This window comes from Labrus mixtus, chromosome 15, assembly GCF_963584025.1.
Source record: "Labrus mixtus chromosome 15, fLabMix1.1, whole genome shotgun sequence".
Lineage (NCBI taxonomy): Eukaryota > Metazoa > Chordata > Actinopteri > Labriformes > Labridae > Labrus > Labrus mixtus.
In genome coordinates this window covers 6,282,142-6,299,738 of record NC_083626.1, presented here as the reverse complement: position 1 = coordinate 6,299,738, position 17,597 = coordinate 6,282,142, and the positions used below count along the sequence as shown (strand labels likewise).

Here is a 17,597-nt window from a genome sequence, read left to right as displayed (position 1 = left end):
CTGGACTGTTTTTCAGTCCTCCTTCCTCAGAACAATCGTGTCGCTTCCTCTTGCTTCTGTTCAGATTTAATCATGTGGATTGGCCTCTGTGTGCGACGCTACATTTTACATGTGTGCCTCTTGGTAACCTTTAAGAGGAAATGGGTTACTCTTCATATCTACATAGTACAGAAGAAGTGTTTTAATACCAGCAGTGATTAATTCCTCTTCTTTACAAAAAGCAAACTGATGCCTTTGGATCTAGATTGCTTGTAAGAATTTACCTTTCAAGTTAATTGTTTTTTAATGATTCCCACCTTATCTAATAATGCTAAAACGTAATTGTTATGGGACATTTTATACCAGGGGAGTACTATCTTGAATTGCTTTAAAGTGAAGTGAATGAGCAGGAGACAACAATTTAAAAAATCCAAACCGAGAGCAAATATTCTGCCATTAAACCAACAACAAGACAGGCACCATCAAAAGAACACGTATGTAAAAGAGAAGAGAAGAAGAGAGGAAGAGTGAGCACTAGTTTAAGAACATATAGTGAATAATTATGTATTCATTTGTTGTTCAAATAGGCTATTTTAGATGTCCCACTGCCTTGGCTTGGGACTATTTGTTTTGGTGGAGGGCGTCACAGAGGTCTTGAGGTATTATTAAAAGAGTTAGATATGTAGGCTAGTCGCACAACAATTCTAAATCTTGTTAACTGGTTTAAATACTATAAAAAATACTGGCATCCAGTTCAGATTACCTAGAACTGGGGTGATGTGCTCTGTTTCATGTTCAAGCTAAAAGCTTTGCAACACAGTTCTGTTGTAGTTTATCAACAGATAACGCAGAACAAGATCACAATTACATCATGATATAGTATTTTTATTTTTTTTTGGCTTCAGCCTTTATTTGGGTGACACAGCTATAGAGTGACAGGACATGTAGAGAAAGAGATACTGTACGGGGATGACATGCACCAAACGGTGTCAGGATCAAGAAGCAGACCTGCAAACCGAGCAACGAGGACTGTAGCCTCTGCTCTACCAACTGAGCTGAACCAGTACCACATGTATTTTTTGTTTTAAAAACTAAACGTATAGTACTTTAAAAAAGTAGCATAAACTCCTCTTTGGAAATGACGTAACATGCCTGAGTATTAGTGGACAGAATGTATTTGTTTATGGCTGTGTGTTTATTGGTGTTGTGGCCAAACGCCTGTCTCGTTGTTTTTGTGAAGGAGGGTTGACGTTGCCCTCCCAGATTGGCCCTCAGCAGTGTGTATGACGGAAGCCAGTCCATCTGTTATTGCAGGCAGAGAGCTGTAATCCTCCCGACTGAGGCCACACTCCTTCTATGAACAGTGATTTGTCTCATTTTTGCAGCTTTAAGTTCCTGCCGAGCCATGTGAATCAGCTGACTTTGAGTCAAATAATTAATTTAGCACACTGCTGTTTGACATTTGGGGGCTATATGGTAATCAGCAGATTTTATTTGGTTTCAAATTGTTACTTAATACCATCTCAGACAACATTTTGAATATTAACTTGAAAGGGGTTGTGTCTCGGATTTAAAGAGTGCCTTAGAAAATCTATTTATTATTACGTCAATGAGTAGCATTATCATGGACGGTTGTACAAGTTGTCGATGTCGTCAATGTCTGAGGCAACATCTTGGTTATCAGTGATTTCAGAGAATTAAGGTTCAGATTTTTCATTGGCTCCTGCTGCTAGTAAACATGGGAACACATTCCGTCTATCGGCACAGTCCTGGAGTTTGGCCTGCTGGTCGATGCAAGATAACATTAAACACAAGAAAACAAGGTATGGAAAAACAGCCGAACTAAACATAGAAGTGTAAATTTACAGAAACTGAAGGCTGTTCCCAGTTCAGACCAGCTGTTTGTTTGTGTTTCATCAGTCCAGATTTTTATCGTTTTTGACCCCACACTGTGCTTAGACACTCAAACACACAAAGCTGACATGGATTCACTTCAATCACTCGTGCAACCATATTACAATCACCTAAAACTGATGTGCAATAATATAAGGAATGTATAAGAAATTCTGTTACTGCTCTGTAGCGTTTGATTTTCTGTGACCTGTGTGCACTCATTGTACATGCTCTTTGTCTTTTTTGTTGTTCCCCATTGTAGGATAAATAAAGGTTCATCTTATCTTGTCACATAACAACTGCACACAAAATCCTGTTGTCAGTTTGCTTTTTAGTTGCTTTTGGACTCAAGGAGTAAAATAATGTCTTTTTACTTATGATTAACTGCTGCCATCGGTTAAAGCTACAGCTGACCCGACCCTCCAACTTTAGCCTGAAGCAACCATGGCGTTACATAAGATCAGCTTATTGTAAATTGTACAATTTTTAAACATATTTATTTAATTTTACCTGCGCCACCACATTTAGAGGCTTGGTGGCTCAGGATATAGTTCTTAAAAAATATTTGTATGTAGTCCTGAAAAGCTTCTCACAGGATCCCTTTTTAACAACTCTTTTTTACAGTGTTCTTTCCTTGATAGCTGCTGACTTAAGATTTTCAGACTCAAGTGTGGCTGCTTAACTTATCACTAAGAAGTGATAACTTGGTTGGTATTAATTGCAAACTGCTGCAGTTTTGGGATTCACTTTCATTTTGTGGCATTGACCATATGTCAACATCATGAAATAACCTGTAGTGAGATTAAGATGATAAGTATATTATTACTAAATGTTTTTCCAAGTACAGCTTATTAAGCTTTTTTTTTTGGAATATGTTGAACGTGTTTTTGTTGAGGAAAAAGATGAAGCTCACTATTAGAAATGTTGACATTGTTGTAGGTAAAGTCTTCCCCTGAATTCCCCATTGTTGTGTCTGCTTGTCAGTCCTGGTTCTGGTCTATTTAATAATGATAAGATATCAGTTTGGTCGGCCTGAATTCTCTGTGGAACGACGCTGTGTGGGGGCAGCAGAGAGGGAGGTGGTGGGGGTTGCTGAACAGTTTCAAATGTAGGTGGTAGGTCAACATTTTTCTGTGTTCTTCACAGTTGTTCTTCAAACCAGTATATCAGTGTGGAGCTGCTGTTAGATGATATTCAGTTCCTTCCCTAGGTTTCAGCATACTAAATTATATGGTCACATTTGGTATTTCCTCTGCCTGTGACAACTCCTCTGTTTGCAGTTTGCCCGCTGAAATGCTGAATGATTAGGTGGGTTATAATTCCATTGTAAAAAAGAGGCTAAGCTGTCATTTTGGACAGCAAATGGAGCATAAGCAGCCTGCGTTCCCTCCTCTCATCCCCTACATCCCATATGTTAGCATGCTTAAGCAGACGCCTTTAATACCAAAATGACATTGTAATCTTGATAAGCATGCAAGTGTAATCTGAGCCACATGACCAACATCTGTCTTCCCTGTTATTGACACGTTATTATTATTATTTTTTAAACCAAACAGAACTACGAGGCTGTATACTCAATACCAATAACCAATAATTCTCTGTGAATATTTCAAGTTAAATGGAGGCTATGTTTGTGTTCGTAAGGCTGTGAACACACAAATAAATATAGACTTTAAAGCAGTCTAAATATGATGTTGAAAATGTCTTCTCTACCACACACTGCACTTAGACACTCAAATACACAAAGCTGACATGGATTCACTTCAGTCACTCATACTTTTTCACTGTCAATATTAGAAAAAAGCTGAAGTCCCTCCAATTGAGGTTAATGGTGACTGCAAACAGAAAAGATGGATTTACATCACCATCTGCCGAGGGATGTGGTCAGATGTAGGTTCACTCTTTGGCTATGCATCGTGGTTGATTTCAGGGTCAGCTCTGGTCTGTGTGTTCAGACTGTCTCTGCAGTCGTGTTCAGATTCATTCAACTTAATCATCATAGAGCCATTCACTGATATAGGTGCTTTTACTGATGCATGTATATGGTTCTGAATTTTAATGAACTGTGCAAGTAAACAATAATAACTTGATTGAGGGTCCTAAATGCTACCCATGCTAATGCTAATTCCCAGTAAAAAATTGTTGGACCATGTTTGGGCTATTTTTTTTCCCTTAATAAGATAGGACAACTGAAGAGAGACAGGAAATGTTGGGAGGAGAGAGTGGGGGATGACATGCAGCAGAGGGTCGAGGTCAGATTCGAACCTACGGCCGCTGCGATGAGGAGCATAGCCTGTGCACATGGGGCACTAAACATTATCGCTAGGCTATCCGGCGCCCCAGATTCCCCCTTTTTTTAAACACTTTGCTGATGTTAATTTTGTGATGTTTTGATATACATTCAAGGATTTCTTTTTTTGAGTAAAAAAAAAAAGCATCTGGATAAAGTTTTAAATCGTATTCCTCATACTTCCATCTGGAGTAGGGCATTTTGGATCAGTTCAGTATCTTTGAGAAGCGTGCATAGTAACGAGCGATTGAGGATACCGTTAGCATTGAAAGTAATTGCACAAAATATCACATTAAACTGTGAACTGTGTAGAATTTAAATCGAAGGTCGTGCAGTCATAAATTTGCTCTGTAACCTTTTAACTCAGCGTCAGAAGGGTTGTCTAGTTACAAAAGCTGAAGATCGAAAGAAATTGGTTGGCTGTTGGGTCGTGCTGGGAGTGTGATCACAGTGACCTCACAACCCTGTGTACGTTTTTAAATTAAGCCTGTGTGCACATTTCTGCTTTGACTGGATATTTATAATTGTCACTGCTGTATCACCATCCTAGACCCACCACAAGAATTCAAAGATTATTCTCCTTCAGTTTTACAAACTTGCAGCTTTTGTTTTTGCAACATCTGAATCTTTTTTTGTGGTATGATCAAACACAGAAATACAACTGCCGACTCACCGAGGATTTCTTTAAACAAGTTTGAAGCTTGTTAAGAAAGACGAAACAATGCACCGGTGTATACAAGAATATTTCTTATGTGTCACTTGTGATTAATGAACAGGAATAGATTTCTGCTGATGGTCATGCTGTTCAACAAAAGTTCCTTTCTTCACTACACTGCTGACTCAAGCTGCCAGATAAATCCATTTTCCTTCTTTCCTGTATGCACCCAGCGTCTTTCATTCACAACACTGGAGTCATCAGTCGGTGATGAGTGTGTGAGATCATGAGTTTTGCCCTTGTGACCAGATTTTGACTTTTTTATGTCATCTTGTGAAGACTTGAGGATTTGTAAAACAGCTTTATTTATTTTTCTTTAGGATAGTCGTATGTTGACATCTTACAATTCAAGGTCACTAGTTGGATTTACGTATATAGTTGACTACGGTTTGCACGAAAAAATGGTGTGATCAGCCAAGGATGCAACTTTAAGTGTGTGTGTGTGTGTTCGGTGTGTCTGTGTGTGTGTGTTTGCTTATGTCGGGTCAGGGCTTGATTAGCGCAGCGGGGCGTAGCAGTTGTGTCCAGCTGCTCTCTCCAGAAGTGTGCCATGATACACAGCAAGGACTCCAGTGAATAATCCACCAGCAAAGGGAAAAACACTGCTCAGATATTAATGAGACATATGGCATGTTGCTTACGGAGTCCCTCAGCAGCCTCTAACAACAACACACAGGTTGTTTGTTTTGTTTCCTTGTTTGAAAGCAGTGGGATGAACCCAAAAGTTTCTACAAGTTAGAAAAGATCGCATTTCTAATTCCTCCTTATTTACGCTGAACTTTTATCTTTTCTCACCTCCAGTCACCCCTGAACTGTTCCCTGAAACCCCCCTGGTGCCGTCCCTGCCTACCATATCTTCGGCACGATCCAGCTCCGTCCCTCAGAAGCCTCGGAGGCCCAGTAACAGCGGTTCTGACGGTGCTGCCAGGCCCCGGCCGTTGCGCTCAGCCCCCAGGCCAGGCCCCAGCAGAGGCAGCATGGAGGTGGGCATGCGCGTGGTGCGTGGCCTGGACTGGAAATGGGGAAACCAGGATGATGGAGAGGGCCATGTAGGCACTGTGGTGGAGATCGGGCGGCAGGGCAGCACCACCACGCCGGACAAGACAGTGGTGGTGCAGTGGGACAGCGGCACACGGACCAACTACCGCACTGGCTACCAGGGTGCCTATGACCTGCTGCTTTATGACAACGCTCAAATCGGTAAGCTTGGATTTATTGTCATTGCCCATCCTATAAATGAATTTGCTGTTCCTCTCTAAAAAGAAAAAAGAATAGAAGAATACCATCACATTCCTGCATGCATTCAACCACACACACGTTTCAGACAATGATAGTTATAAGAAAAGGTAAAGAAAGTATTTTGGATAAAAATCAAGACTTTCTTTAAATAGTAGAGAATGACATGTGGGAAAGGAGCCACATGTCGCACTTGAACCCTTACTGCCTGCTTTGAGGACTTAAGCCTCTGTGCATTGGGCACGACCTAACCACTAGGCCATCAGCATCCCCTGAAAAACATTTTCTTGTTTTTTTTTTTGCTTTTAAAGAAGTTGAAAAAAACCAAGGTCTTTTCAATAGCTTCTCTATAAGCCTCTGGGGTCTCATGTTTTTTTCTGAAAAACCGGTTCCACGTGTCTATCTTTAAAAAGATTTGCCTGCGCCTCCGTCTGCACAAATCCTGTTTTGAGAAATTCTGATACTGTTCAGTCTATCTCTCATGGTCAGCCATCCAGCTCTATTTTGGACTTGAATGACACACACATTAATGCAGACTCATTAGCATTTTGCTCTATATAAAGCGACATTTTTCTGCCTCAGAAGCTTGCCCTTCAATTAATGGAGCGAATGAAGAGGAGGAGAAGAGATGAGGAGCTGAGGGGTGAGGGGGTGGGGTTATTTTTGTCATTCTGTTTGTGCCTCAGTTCTTCCACATCTCATGATATTAGCCATTGTGGAAAGTTTCAACTGTAAGGACATGACATATGCCTACAATACTTCAGTGACATATGACATTGACACTGCATATCACAGATACACTGAAGATCCTACTCACTATACAAGATACGACAAGTTCCTTACAATTTGTTTGTAGCAAAATAGAGTAGAAATTACAACCTGGACCATTTTGAATAAACAACCCCACTCACTTCTCTCCTTCACCCCCCCCCCCCCCCCCCCCCCCCCAGGTGTGCGCCACTCCAACATAATCTGCGATAGCTGCAAGAAGCACGGCATCATGGGAATGCGATGGAAGTGCAAAGTGTGCTTCGACTACGATTTGTGCACCCAGTGTTACATGAACAACAAGCATGACCTGGGCCATGCCTTTGAGCGTTACGAGACAGCACACTCCCAGCCGTGAGTACTACTAATTCTTCTTAATTCTTGCCTGTTAAATTGTTTTTTTTTGGCTAACCGGCTTTGTTCACCTTACAGGAGGTAAGAACTTCTTGACCCGATTAGCATTGTTTTCACAAATTAACTTATAGTAGTCCAGTGTCTGTCTTCTCATGCCTACAAATCTAGACTGTGATTTTATGAGGATTTCCATTTTGTAGTTGGCTTTGGTTTCCACAGCATACGGCTTCTCTTGAAGGAAACTGGGCCTTTTAAAAAAAAATCAAAAAAAAATCTCAAATGTGTTTTAAAGGAAGAATATGCGATTTTTCACACGTAAATGTAGCAGAACTCAAGTATATCCTCTGAAAATAACTCTGAGTCATGACTGTCTACAATGAGTGTGACACCCGAGTCCCACTGTCTGTGTTGTTGTCTGAGCCGTATCTACAGCGTGTTTACATGGACGGGGCGGCCGGCTGACTCCTCCCCTCGCGTATATAAGTTGTTTAATTGAGGGACTAGAGAAAAGAAGAATAACATACTGTACTCACTGCTTATTTGAATGTCACGTAAGTGTTTTTTGATCATGGTCATTTCATGTAAATTTACATGCAGTGTGAAGATACGAGCGCTACCCTTAGCATGCTAACACAACAATGCTGCTCGAGTTGTTTTGGTTTCATGCTGGTGCTCAAGGGTGACATCTACTGGCTTGCATTCTGAATCTTCTTCAGATTTCTTATGCACTTTATGCAATCCAAAGCTTTATTTTTAGTTTGTAATAGAAGGAGTAGAGATCTTTATTTTAGTATTCTTACAAACCTAATGGTGAGTAATATTCCAAATAAATATTACTGCAAAGAAAGAAAAGTACTTTGACAGCACGGACTGCTCTCCAGCGTTACATAAACACAATATAAACATCTGTTAGTGGGAGAAGTTGAGGTTATTGAGTTTATAGCAGAGCAATTTCAGTTGATCTAAAGCCTTTGTTTATGAGCAGACTGCGGTCATGTGACCTGTGATAACCTTTCCACATCACCAGTAAACACGGATTTTACTCAGTTGTTGCTTCAACAACAATTGAAGTTGAGTCAAGAATCAAGATTGACTTAACTCGTGTCAGTCACAGTCCATTTGAACAGCTTTCGTTTTTGAGGGTAAATGGTAAACATTGTTTAACTCTGAGTCTTACTACACTGTAAAATAACGTTTAGTCTAGAAGTGAATATTTCAGCACAATTTCAAATGGAAACTTTAAGTGCACTTGTTTCTGTGTTTAGTCAGCTTAGACAAATCCCGCTTGGGCCCGCTGTGGATAAATGTTTAGTGAGCTGATTCCAAGTGTCCTGTGTATCCAGCTCTGCCTTCAGAATCCGCTCTTCTGCATCAGTTCACAGTAAAGCTCCAAACTGCTCCAGGCTCCGTCTGAATGTCAGCTGGATGGCCTGTTCTCTTTTTAACGAGGTGATATGTATGACCCAGATTTCTTCTATAGCTTAGCCAGGTCCTGGTCCAACTCTGTCCCGTCTATGTGCCTGGGCCTGCTGTCAAAGGAACGGTAAAAATAGTGGTGGTAAGAGTCACAACCTGTTTGACTCTAGTTATATTTAAATATTCTAGTTAACTTTAGTTTCTAGGTGTATTCATAATCATTTTCTCAACAGTCTGGAAACTAGACTTTGATTCAGTCTGGTTGAGCCAAAATGTATTTTCAAAAAGAGGAATTTCCCCTGATTTTGAACCTTATCTTAACTATGGATGTAGACAAACACAATGAAAATCACCTTCTGTTTTTACTGACAGTCTCTGTGTCTCTAGCTGCAGATCAGTGCAGCTTCACAATTAGTTTGTCCCTTGACACCAGCATCGTTAATTGTCAAAGTTGTTGGCCCTGAGAACCACAGACTGTTAGATTTTACATATTTCAAAGAAGTCACGAAATACATTGCAAACATCGACAGCAGGTCTAGAGAAAGTTATGATATGGTGCACCTTAAAGTGTTACGGTTGTGTCTTATTTGTATTAGCCAGAGCTGTCCGTAACAGCTTGCATACAATGCATCCTGGTATATGTAGGGCAAGGACTGCTGGCACAGCTCCCCAAGAACTCAGTTTGCTTTGTCAATATAGCATGTACTAAAGAAATAATTGCTTGAATTGACTAGATTTACCGTCAAAGCTGGAACAAAAGTATGCATACCACAGCCAAGTTTTTCTCAAGACTCAAATCTCATGTTAGAAATTGCAATACAATTCTAGTCTACATGTGTGGTATAAGAGGTCACTGCAGAAACACAGCAAATGTAATGTTAGGTAAGCACAAGCTGAAGTGAAAATAGTCACATACAAGGTCAGTTGAAATATGAAATCTGTGGATGTTTTATAAAGAATCTGTCAAAACTATTATGAGATCTGTGAGCGTCAGTGCTGTGTTTTCTAAATGGAGGAATATAGTTTTTGAAATAACTAAGCATCACTGTAATTGGTTTCTCTAATCTGAATAACATGGAGAAAATGAAGCTCTTTTATCTGGGTTTAAGTAACCCAACATTGTTTTGCAATCATTCTGATTGAGAATGCTTATTGGTAGCGGCTGTGGCTCAGTTGGTAGAGGCGTCGTCTCTCAACCGGAAGGTTGAAGGTTCAAACCCCAGCTCCTGTGTGTCCTTGGGCAAGACACTTAAAGGTCCCATATTATTCTTTTTCTGGTTTTATATGCCCTTTAGTGTATTTTCCAAGTGTCCTGTGCATGTTTAGGCACATCTGTGTGCAAACATTAAAAGTCCGCGGAAACGTGGCTTCTCCTACGTCCTCCTGTTAGCTGTAGCATTAGCTGCATGTAACGCTCGGTTCTAGCCCCCCTCGAAAAAAAATTGTCAGTGCGGCGTCATTGTCAGTGTGAGATCACTGATCTAAGCCCATTGGCTCGTTGTGGCAAGCCCTGCAGCTTATGTTGAAATTTCCGAGACGCGTGCTGAGCAACTGACCGATAAGGACAGAGCGGATCGGCAGACCAATCTGAGCAGACTTGGCCCACGTGGGGTCTAACAGTGTGGGCTCAGCAGAGTGCAGCTGACAGACTCAGAGCGTAGAGGGAGCAAGGAGGAGCAGTACATGAAAACAGACACTTTTTTCGGACTTAGCTATTGTGAACGTGCAAAAGTAGGTACATAGATTAAATATACGAACCCCAAAAAGGGCATAATATGGGCTCTTTAACCCCAAGTTGCTCCTGCTGCTTCGTCTGTATGAATGGGATTAGTTACTTCTGATGGTCTCACTACATAGCAGTGTGAATGTGTAGGTGTGACCTGCGGTGTAAAAACACTTTGAGTAGTCAGAAGACTAGAAAAGCACTACACAAGTCCATTTACCATTTAAAACCAAAATTTCTAGGCACATGCAATAAAACTAGTCTCAGGACTCATTTCACTAGGCTTCTCTATAAATTCCCGTTTTTTATCAAGCAGTGCTTGTTCTGCTCCGCTCAGCATAACAATCACTTCTTTGGCTCCTCCAGTCCGTGTCTTATTTGAATGATACACCCCCTGGAGGTGACAATAAAATGAGCCTCTTTGAGTTAGTATTACATAGAAATAAACAAATTGAGTTTTACATAATGGTGTTATAGTGGAGTGACTTTTGGCCAACAGGTTTAACCTTTCTTGTCCTTAGAATAGGGGAAATATAGTCCCCTGATGATTAAAAACATTTATTTGACATCTTGTTTAGATATCTTGAAGCTTTCAAACAGATGAACGAGCTGTGTATATTAAACGTACAATATGTAGAATTTTATGACAATGTTTTCCCACTAAATGTCTACATGTATTAAATCATCATCATCTTTATTGCCAGACTCAGGAGTTCACTAGAAAACATATAAAAACACAGGGTAAAATCACATCCAGACAGACAAAACATCATCAATATTATAAAAGACAACTGTACCAGTGTCGGCACAAGGCTGACTGGTATCGCACAGCACTATGACTGGGATTTGTCAACAGTATAAAGATGGAATTCTGAGAATCCTTCAATCGGCAGATAATATTGACTAAACCTATGTTATATATTTTTCTTTGTTGAGTACAAAGTACATTACCTCAAATATTTCCAAATGTTATCAAAGCCAGAGAAATCCGTTATTTTATAGTAGTAACAGGATGTGAATTTCCCCACTGGGGATCAATGAAGGATTATCTTATCTCATCTTATGTGTCATGGTGGGAGTGGTTCTTACCGTAATGTAACGTACACGAACTACAACAGACAACAATCATTCCTTAAATCAACATCACAGTTTGTCTTCATCATACAGTATGTTACAATAAACGGGAACGTCACACCAAGTCATTTCATTTTGGACATTTGTTTGTCTTTTGGATCTGCGTCAAGATATTTTTAAACAAAAACTGAGGCCGTGAGCTTTTTTATTTGTTAATAATAACCATAAATTAACCCAATATTGGGTGCCTAGGATTTCTTCTTTTGTTGTCGTGGTACCGAAGCAAGTATTGATATTCTATTTTGACTACTATCGTGTGTGTGTGTGTGTGTGTGTGTGTGTGTGTGTGTGTGTGTGTGTGTGTGTGTGTGTGTGTGTGTGTGTGTGTGTGTGTGTGTGTGTGTGTGTGTGTGTGTGTGTGTGTGTGTGTGTGTGTGTGTGTGTGTGTGTGTGTGTGTGTGTGTGTGTGTGTGTGTGTGTGTGTGTGTGTGTGTGTGTGTGTGTGTGTGTGTGTGTGTGTGTGTGTGTGTGTGTGTGTGTGTGTGTGTGTGTGTGTGTGTGTGTGTGTGTGTGTGTGGCTCAGCAGAGGGACAGAGTGTTCACCTCTGGGCGATCATCACATGAAAGTCACTTTTTTTTCTAGTCAGATAATAAAATAGAGGAGTACACTACAGTTTTTTCCCCCCCCAAACACACAGTACTTCTTTATTTCCACACAACACTGACCCATATTTCACTGAGAGCATTTCAAAAGATTTATAATCTGGCAGTCATGGGACTCTCTCTCGATATCTGCATGGAAAGTCAAATTTAGCTCGGTTTCATAATGACTGAAACTTGTTTTTGTCCTGCAGTGATTTGTCTTAGGGGACTGGGGGTTTTGCTTTCTGGTACTTAAGAGGGGTTCCTTTGATGAGGACCAAACACGTGTGAGGGTTTTAATAGCAGCTTCAGCAGGGTGGATCTATTTGTAGTTTACAGGCATGCTGTTGGCAGGAACTTCGAGTGTGTCCTGAGGGGACAATGGGAAGTCGTGCTGACACTCCACAGTTGTACCATCACACACATGTTGTGAGGCCTGAGCCGGATGTACTGTACACCAGCGTCTCATTGTAATCACAACAGATGTAATTGGATTAGCATGCCAACAACCTAAACGGTGAGGATTAGCATGCTAACATATTCAACTACCTTTGTGACAGCTACTATTATAAAACAGGTGTTGGATATGAAGCAAGTGGAGGTGCAGTAACATGTGCTGATCATAAAGCATTATGCTGCTGTTACTTTAAGGAAATGTTTGCTAACTGTGAATCTCCAGGATATGAGATAGATAAAATGAATGTTAAGAAAGGTTTGATAATAATAATAATTCTGATATAAAAGTCATTTTTAATGGGGATGATCATTTCCCTGACAGTAACACTCACTGAGTAATAATTAAAACAACATAAACAAGGTGGAAAGATAATGCTTAACATACAGTATGTCAAATAAAAAAAAACTAAAGTGGAGTAAGTATTACACAAGTACACTGAAAACCCTCTGAATAAGACAAAGAGAATAAGAGACACAAAGTTTTGAGAAGCCTGTCGCAGGAAAGTCATAACTAGCTAAATGGTTGGAGTTAAGTTGAAGTAAAAGTTTATTTTTTAAGTATTTAGTGAGCTCAGAAATGTAAAGGCCATATGCTTGATTTGTCATCTGCAAAAGTTTGAAGTCCACACTACAGAAATCTGTTGGATGTTCTGAAAGGCTCACAGCATTTGTTTAACACTGGTGTGTTGTAGTACACAGGGGGGTGTGTATGTGCATGCTGACAGCGCTCAGGGCAGCATATGCGTGTACCATATGTTTACGAGGAGATGGTTGGTATGCAGCTGGTTAATCGGCTCTTCAACACACAAACAACACACACACACGCAGTTCCAGGCAACCTGTCGGGGCGACTCCCTGCTTAATCCTTCTCTTGCACATCAAGCTGCACTGCTGCAGCTGACCTCCACCATTCTCCACCCTGTCGTCACGATTAGGGCACATCAAACCAATCCCCACCACGGAGTTTCCAGTACTTTCTCCAGCTTCTAGCTAGAATTAATTTGTACATTTTCACTTTAACTTTGTTCAAGTGGGCTAACTGGAATGTTCTCATTCTTTACGAGAAATGTACATATGTAGATTTGTTCACGTCATTCTTATCACTCCAACACAAACTACAGTCTTCTGTAGTGCTTTCAAAAGGGTTTAGTTCTCTGGTAAGGGAAGTTAAGACCCAATGAAAGCTTTATTATTATTTATATTTTTAAATACGCTTCTTATTCCATATAGTCTTCTTCATTAGAGAAAATAAGAACACAGGTCCATACTTTAGTTTACATTTTGTGAGACTGTAGCCGTTCCTAAAACATCAAATCGATTCATGATGAATTGTTGACGAGCATGTTTTTGCACGTATTAGGGAAAATGTTCAGTACTTTACCCAAGCTGAACAGAAAGTTGTGCTCTGAAGTTTCAGGCACTGTGGCACTGTGTTCTGATTTCATAAACAGTGAAGTTATTTCTACTCATTTATCCAATATGACTGTTTTCTGATTACAAATCCAAATATATTGTCTCTCTCACATTTTACAAAATATGACAATATATGAAAGGGTAAAACTTTTATTGTATGTATCTTATTGCCTAGATCATAACAATTCACAGCATTGTGCTTCAGTCTAGATTCTTGTTCCCACACTGTAGTTAAGGCTCCACAGGCAAACCAAAGTAAAAAACAGTAAGTGTAAACATGGCCGACACTTGATCTGGTTGACTGAACCTCACTGCGTATTCCACTGCATTTACTTCCAAAAGCAAAGCTAACCCTTGGCTGACTGTTGACCCAGCTGTCCTGTCGGTAGGTGTAGGTTTCTCGTCCTCATCCTGTCTGGAAGCTGAGGTGACATTTGGCCGAGCAGGATTAGAAAGCTTGATCCCCTGAAAGACCTGTTGTTTTTCCCAGAGAGGCTACATGAAGAATCAACATGCCAACAACACTGAGGTCATGTTTATATCTCGAGAAGTAGTGACATCTGCCACTTATCTATATCCTCTTTACTATCAAAATGATCGTGGGTCAAGTTCCACACACTCCATGACCTTTAATACTCAGGAAGTTCAGGAAGTCTGGAAGTTGCTAATACCAACCCTCTCAATTAGCCTTATCAAACTGGAACTATTTATACCCTGCATTCCAAGAAAAGATCCAAAAACACAACACAAGCAATGTAATGTATTGTGGCAATGCAGAAAACAGCTTTTCTTTAATACACATCCTTTTGTACTGGGTGAACAGCAAATTAATCTCCATCTGTCCTCATGTACTTAGAAATGGGAAATTAAACTTCCTATACGTGCTCTATGCTCTGCCCTAAGGTGGCCTGCTTTCTGATAGCTCTGCTTTTCAGGGATTAGGCTCAAAGCTCTATACGCAGATACTCACTGTCCTCAGCACGGACCTGTCCAGGCTCAGTCCCATGCTGAGATTGACTGTGTGCTGGCTGTCTGAGCCTGATGTGCTGCTTTTTTGCTGCTGTAGCACCAGGGAACCTAAGAAATCCGGCCAGTGACAGGGGATGAAGTTAGCTGAGGCTAACTTTAAGCAGAACCCCATCACAAGAGAGACATGTAGGAGCAGCAAAGCCTCCATGAGGCTCCCTGAGGACGACAGCTCTCCCAAGGCTCTTTTTCTTTTGATCACACTGGATTTTCTATGTCTTTGAGTCAATCCGAAAAGCTGTTCGGGTTGAAAGGAAGCTTGGTTTTGATCTCTTCAAGAAAGTATGGGAATAGGCAGCTCTTTTGCACCAAGATCTGATCAAATCTTTACCATAAGGTATGTCAGACATTGATGACTTTTTAACTATATATAACTATGTAACCTGAAAGTCTGAATCTGTTATTATAGTTAATGTTTTAGGTCAGTGCTAGCTACGAGGACTCTGACATTGTTGTCTGTGGCTTTGCATAGGTTTCTTAAGTTTTACAGTCCTGAAATCCTCTCAGAAAAAATGACTTTGCCTTAAGTACACATCCTGCTTAGCAGTTGAACACAGCGTAGCACTCACCCCTTATAGACGCAGTTCAGGAGAGTGAACAGTCATCTGTTAGGCGGCAGAGCTGGGATACCTACCAACATCAATATTGATGTATTCAAATAAAAGCAGAAAAACAGTGTGTGGTTTTAAGAGTTCTACTGCAGTAGGAAGCAAAAATACATCAGGAACACAATGTTACGCTAAACAGGAAGCACTGTGCTAATGAACGAGGAGAAGAAGAAAAGTGATGTTGACAAATCAGGTTTTAAAGCTTTCCTAAACATTTAGCAGATTTCTGTTTGGTAGACGAGTGATCATGGTGAAGTACACATTATGTTTCATTCTACTTAAAATAATGTTAAATAATAATAATGTTAACAAATTCAAAAAAAAAAACATTCTGTTTACCAATTTCATTCTTGTAATTAAAGTGTGCAAGATGTATCAATGCACTTGAGATGTATGATATTATGTCTCTTCATGATGATTTTGATGATGATTTTATTTTTAGTTAATGTACAAAGACTTGATTTTGTTTTCACTGAGATGGTGAAAAGCAGTAATACTGTATGATGTAACAGAGACAGTGATGAATACAAATGTAGATCCTAATGGTCAGTTTCCAGAAGATAGTGACCTTGTTCTCTTACCTAGACTGATCCATATGTTGGTATTATATTCTAATTAACATGGCGGTTTTCCTAAAATCAGTTGCGAAAAATTTCAATGCCTCTTTAACATCTAACTGCCTGAATAGTAATTTATTGCAGTTTATTGAATCATAACTTCTGTTTCGTGATTTGTATCGTATCATCACCAGATTTGTACAGATCCTCAGTGCTCGATGTGTCAATGGTCACTTCATCTGTTGTTGATCTTTTTCCGACAGCAGCCTTTTTTAAAATCTGATTTATCGTTTGTTATCAAACATTTAATGGGAAATGACATAAATGCAGCTTATGTTTATGAACCCTTCAGACTTTTTTTTCATCCTAATTTGTGTTTTATAAGTATCTGATAATTACTTCATTAAAAGTCAATAAAATGCTCGACAAGTAATTGGAGACCCGATCATGAATCTTGTTTGATGTAGTGAATCTATTGAAACGGAGATACAGATCTTCTCTATGTATCTCCGGCTTCTTTTTGGCATAGAGTCAAAGAGAACAGTCGATGCCTGCTTTATATTTTGGACATAGCTGTATATTATGGATTTCGTAAACAGGTCTTGACATTGTGCAGTGGTCCGTTGAGCCGTTTGTTCAGCTGTGTCTTCATGCTCTTATCACAGAGTGAGCTTGGCACCGAGGCAGAACCTTCCGCGGATCATCCTCAAAGGAATCTTCCAGGGGGTTAAAGTGGTTCGTGGACCCGACTGGGACTGGGGAAACCAAGACGGTGAGTGGTGGTGCTTGCGGGGTGGACGGTTCCTAACCATTAACATGGCTCTGCCAACTCAGCAGGCCCCCCTACCTTCTTGAGCATGAAGCTGTACCTCTTCAAAGTCTTTCACCATCCACAACCCATAATAACATTCTAACCTCACGTCTCATTAACCCACCAAATGTCCTGTTAGTATGTGTCTGTGTGTTCTTATATTGCTGGTGACTCATGAGTCTGTTGCACAGATGTGGCCGTCAGAGTGTGTCTCCACAGAGTCTTTGTTCAGTAACATTTGTCTTTGTTTTTCTTTTTTTTTGTTCCAGCCCTGTGTGGTGGCATAAACTGAGAACCACATTCACTTAAGACAAAGTGTTTGTTGCAGGTGTTGAGAAACTAGAGATTGGTCATTCCTTCTGCTCTGCTCTTGTATTTGTTGTTGTGTCCATAAAATGTCTTCAGTTTTACTTTACACGATCAAGTTCATGCTGTTACAGTTTTGAAAAGTTTCTCACATATAAACAATCTGCCTGGGTTGATGTCTGAAATAGTCAAAATTGTAATTGAGAGCAATCTTCCACATCAGTGGGCTACATTGAAGCCCCTGACTGTTCCCTTTAGGGAAAGCAGGAATGCTAATGTATCTTCATATGTTCTCTGGTCTGGGGTCATATTTGTGTCTGAGAATAGCAA

The 17,597-nt window shown here is 40.2% G+C and overlaps 1 protein-coding gene across 5 annotated transcripts in view; it reads left to right on the top strand.

The window, feature by feature from the left end:
- Positions 1-17,597, top strand: part of mib2 (MIB E3 ubiquitin protein ligase 2) — a 50,258-nt gene that overhangs the window by 8,748 nt on the left and 23,913 nt on the right. For 4 of the 5 annotated variants that reach the window (XM_061058714.1, XM_061058713.1, XM_061058715.1 and 1 more), the window contains exons 2-4: positions 5,679-6,077; positions 7,064-7,235; positions 16,816-16,922. In XM_061058714.1, the coding sequence (XP_060914697.1) occupies positions 5,855-6,077; positions 7,064-7,235; positions 16,816-16,922 (502 nt within the window). In that variant the 5' untranslated portion in view covers positions 5,679-5,854. Of the gene's footprint in view, positions 1-5,678; positions 6,078-7,063; positions 7,236-14,936; positions 15,323-16,815; positions 16,923-17,597 lie in introns of those variants that run through there. The other variant, XM_061058716.1, reaches the window with a different exon arrangement.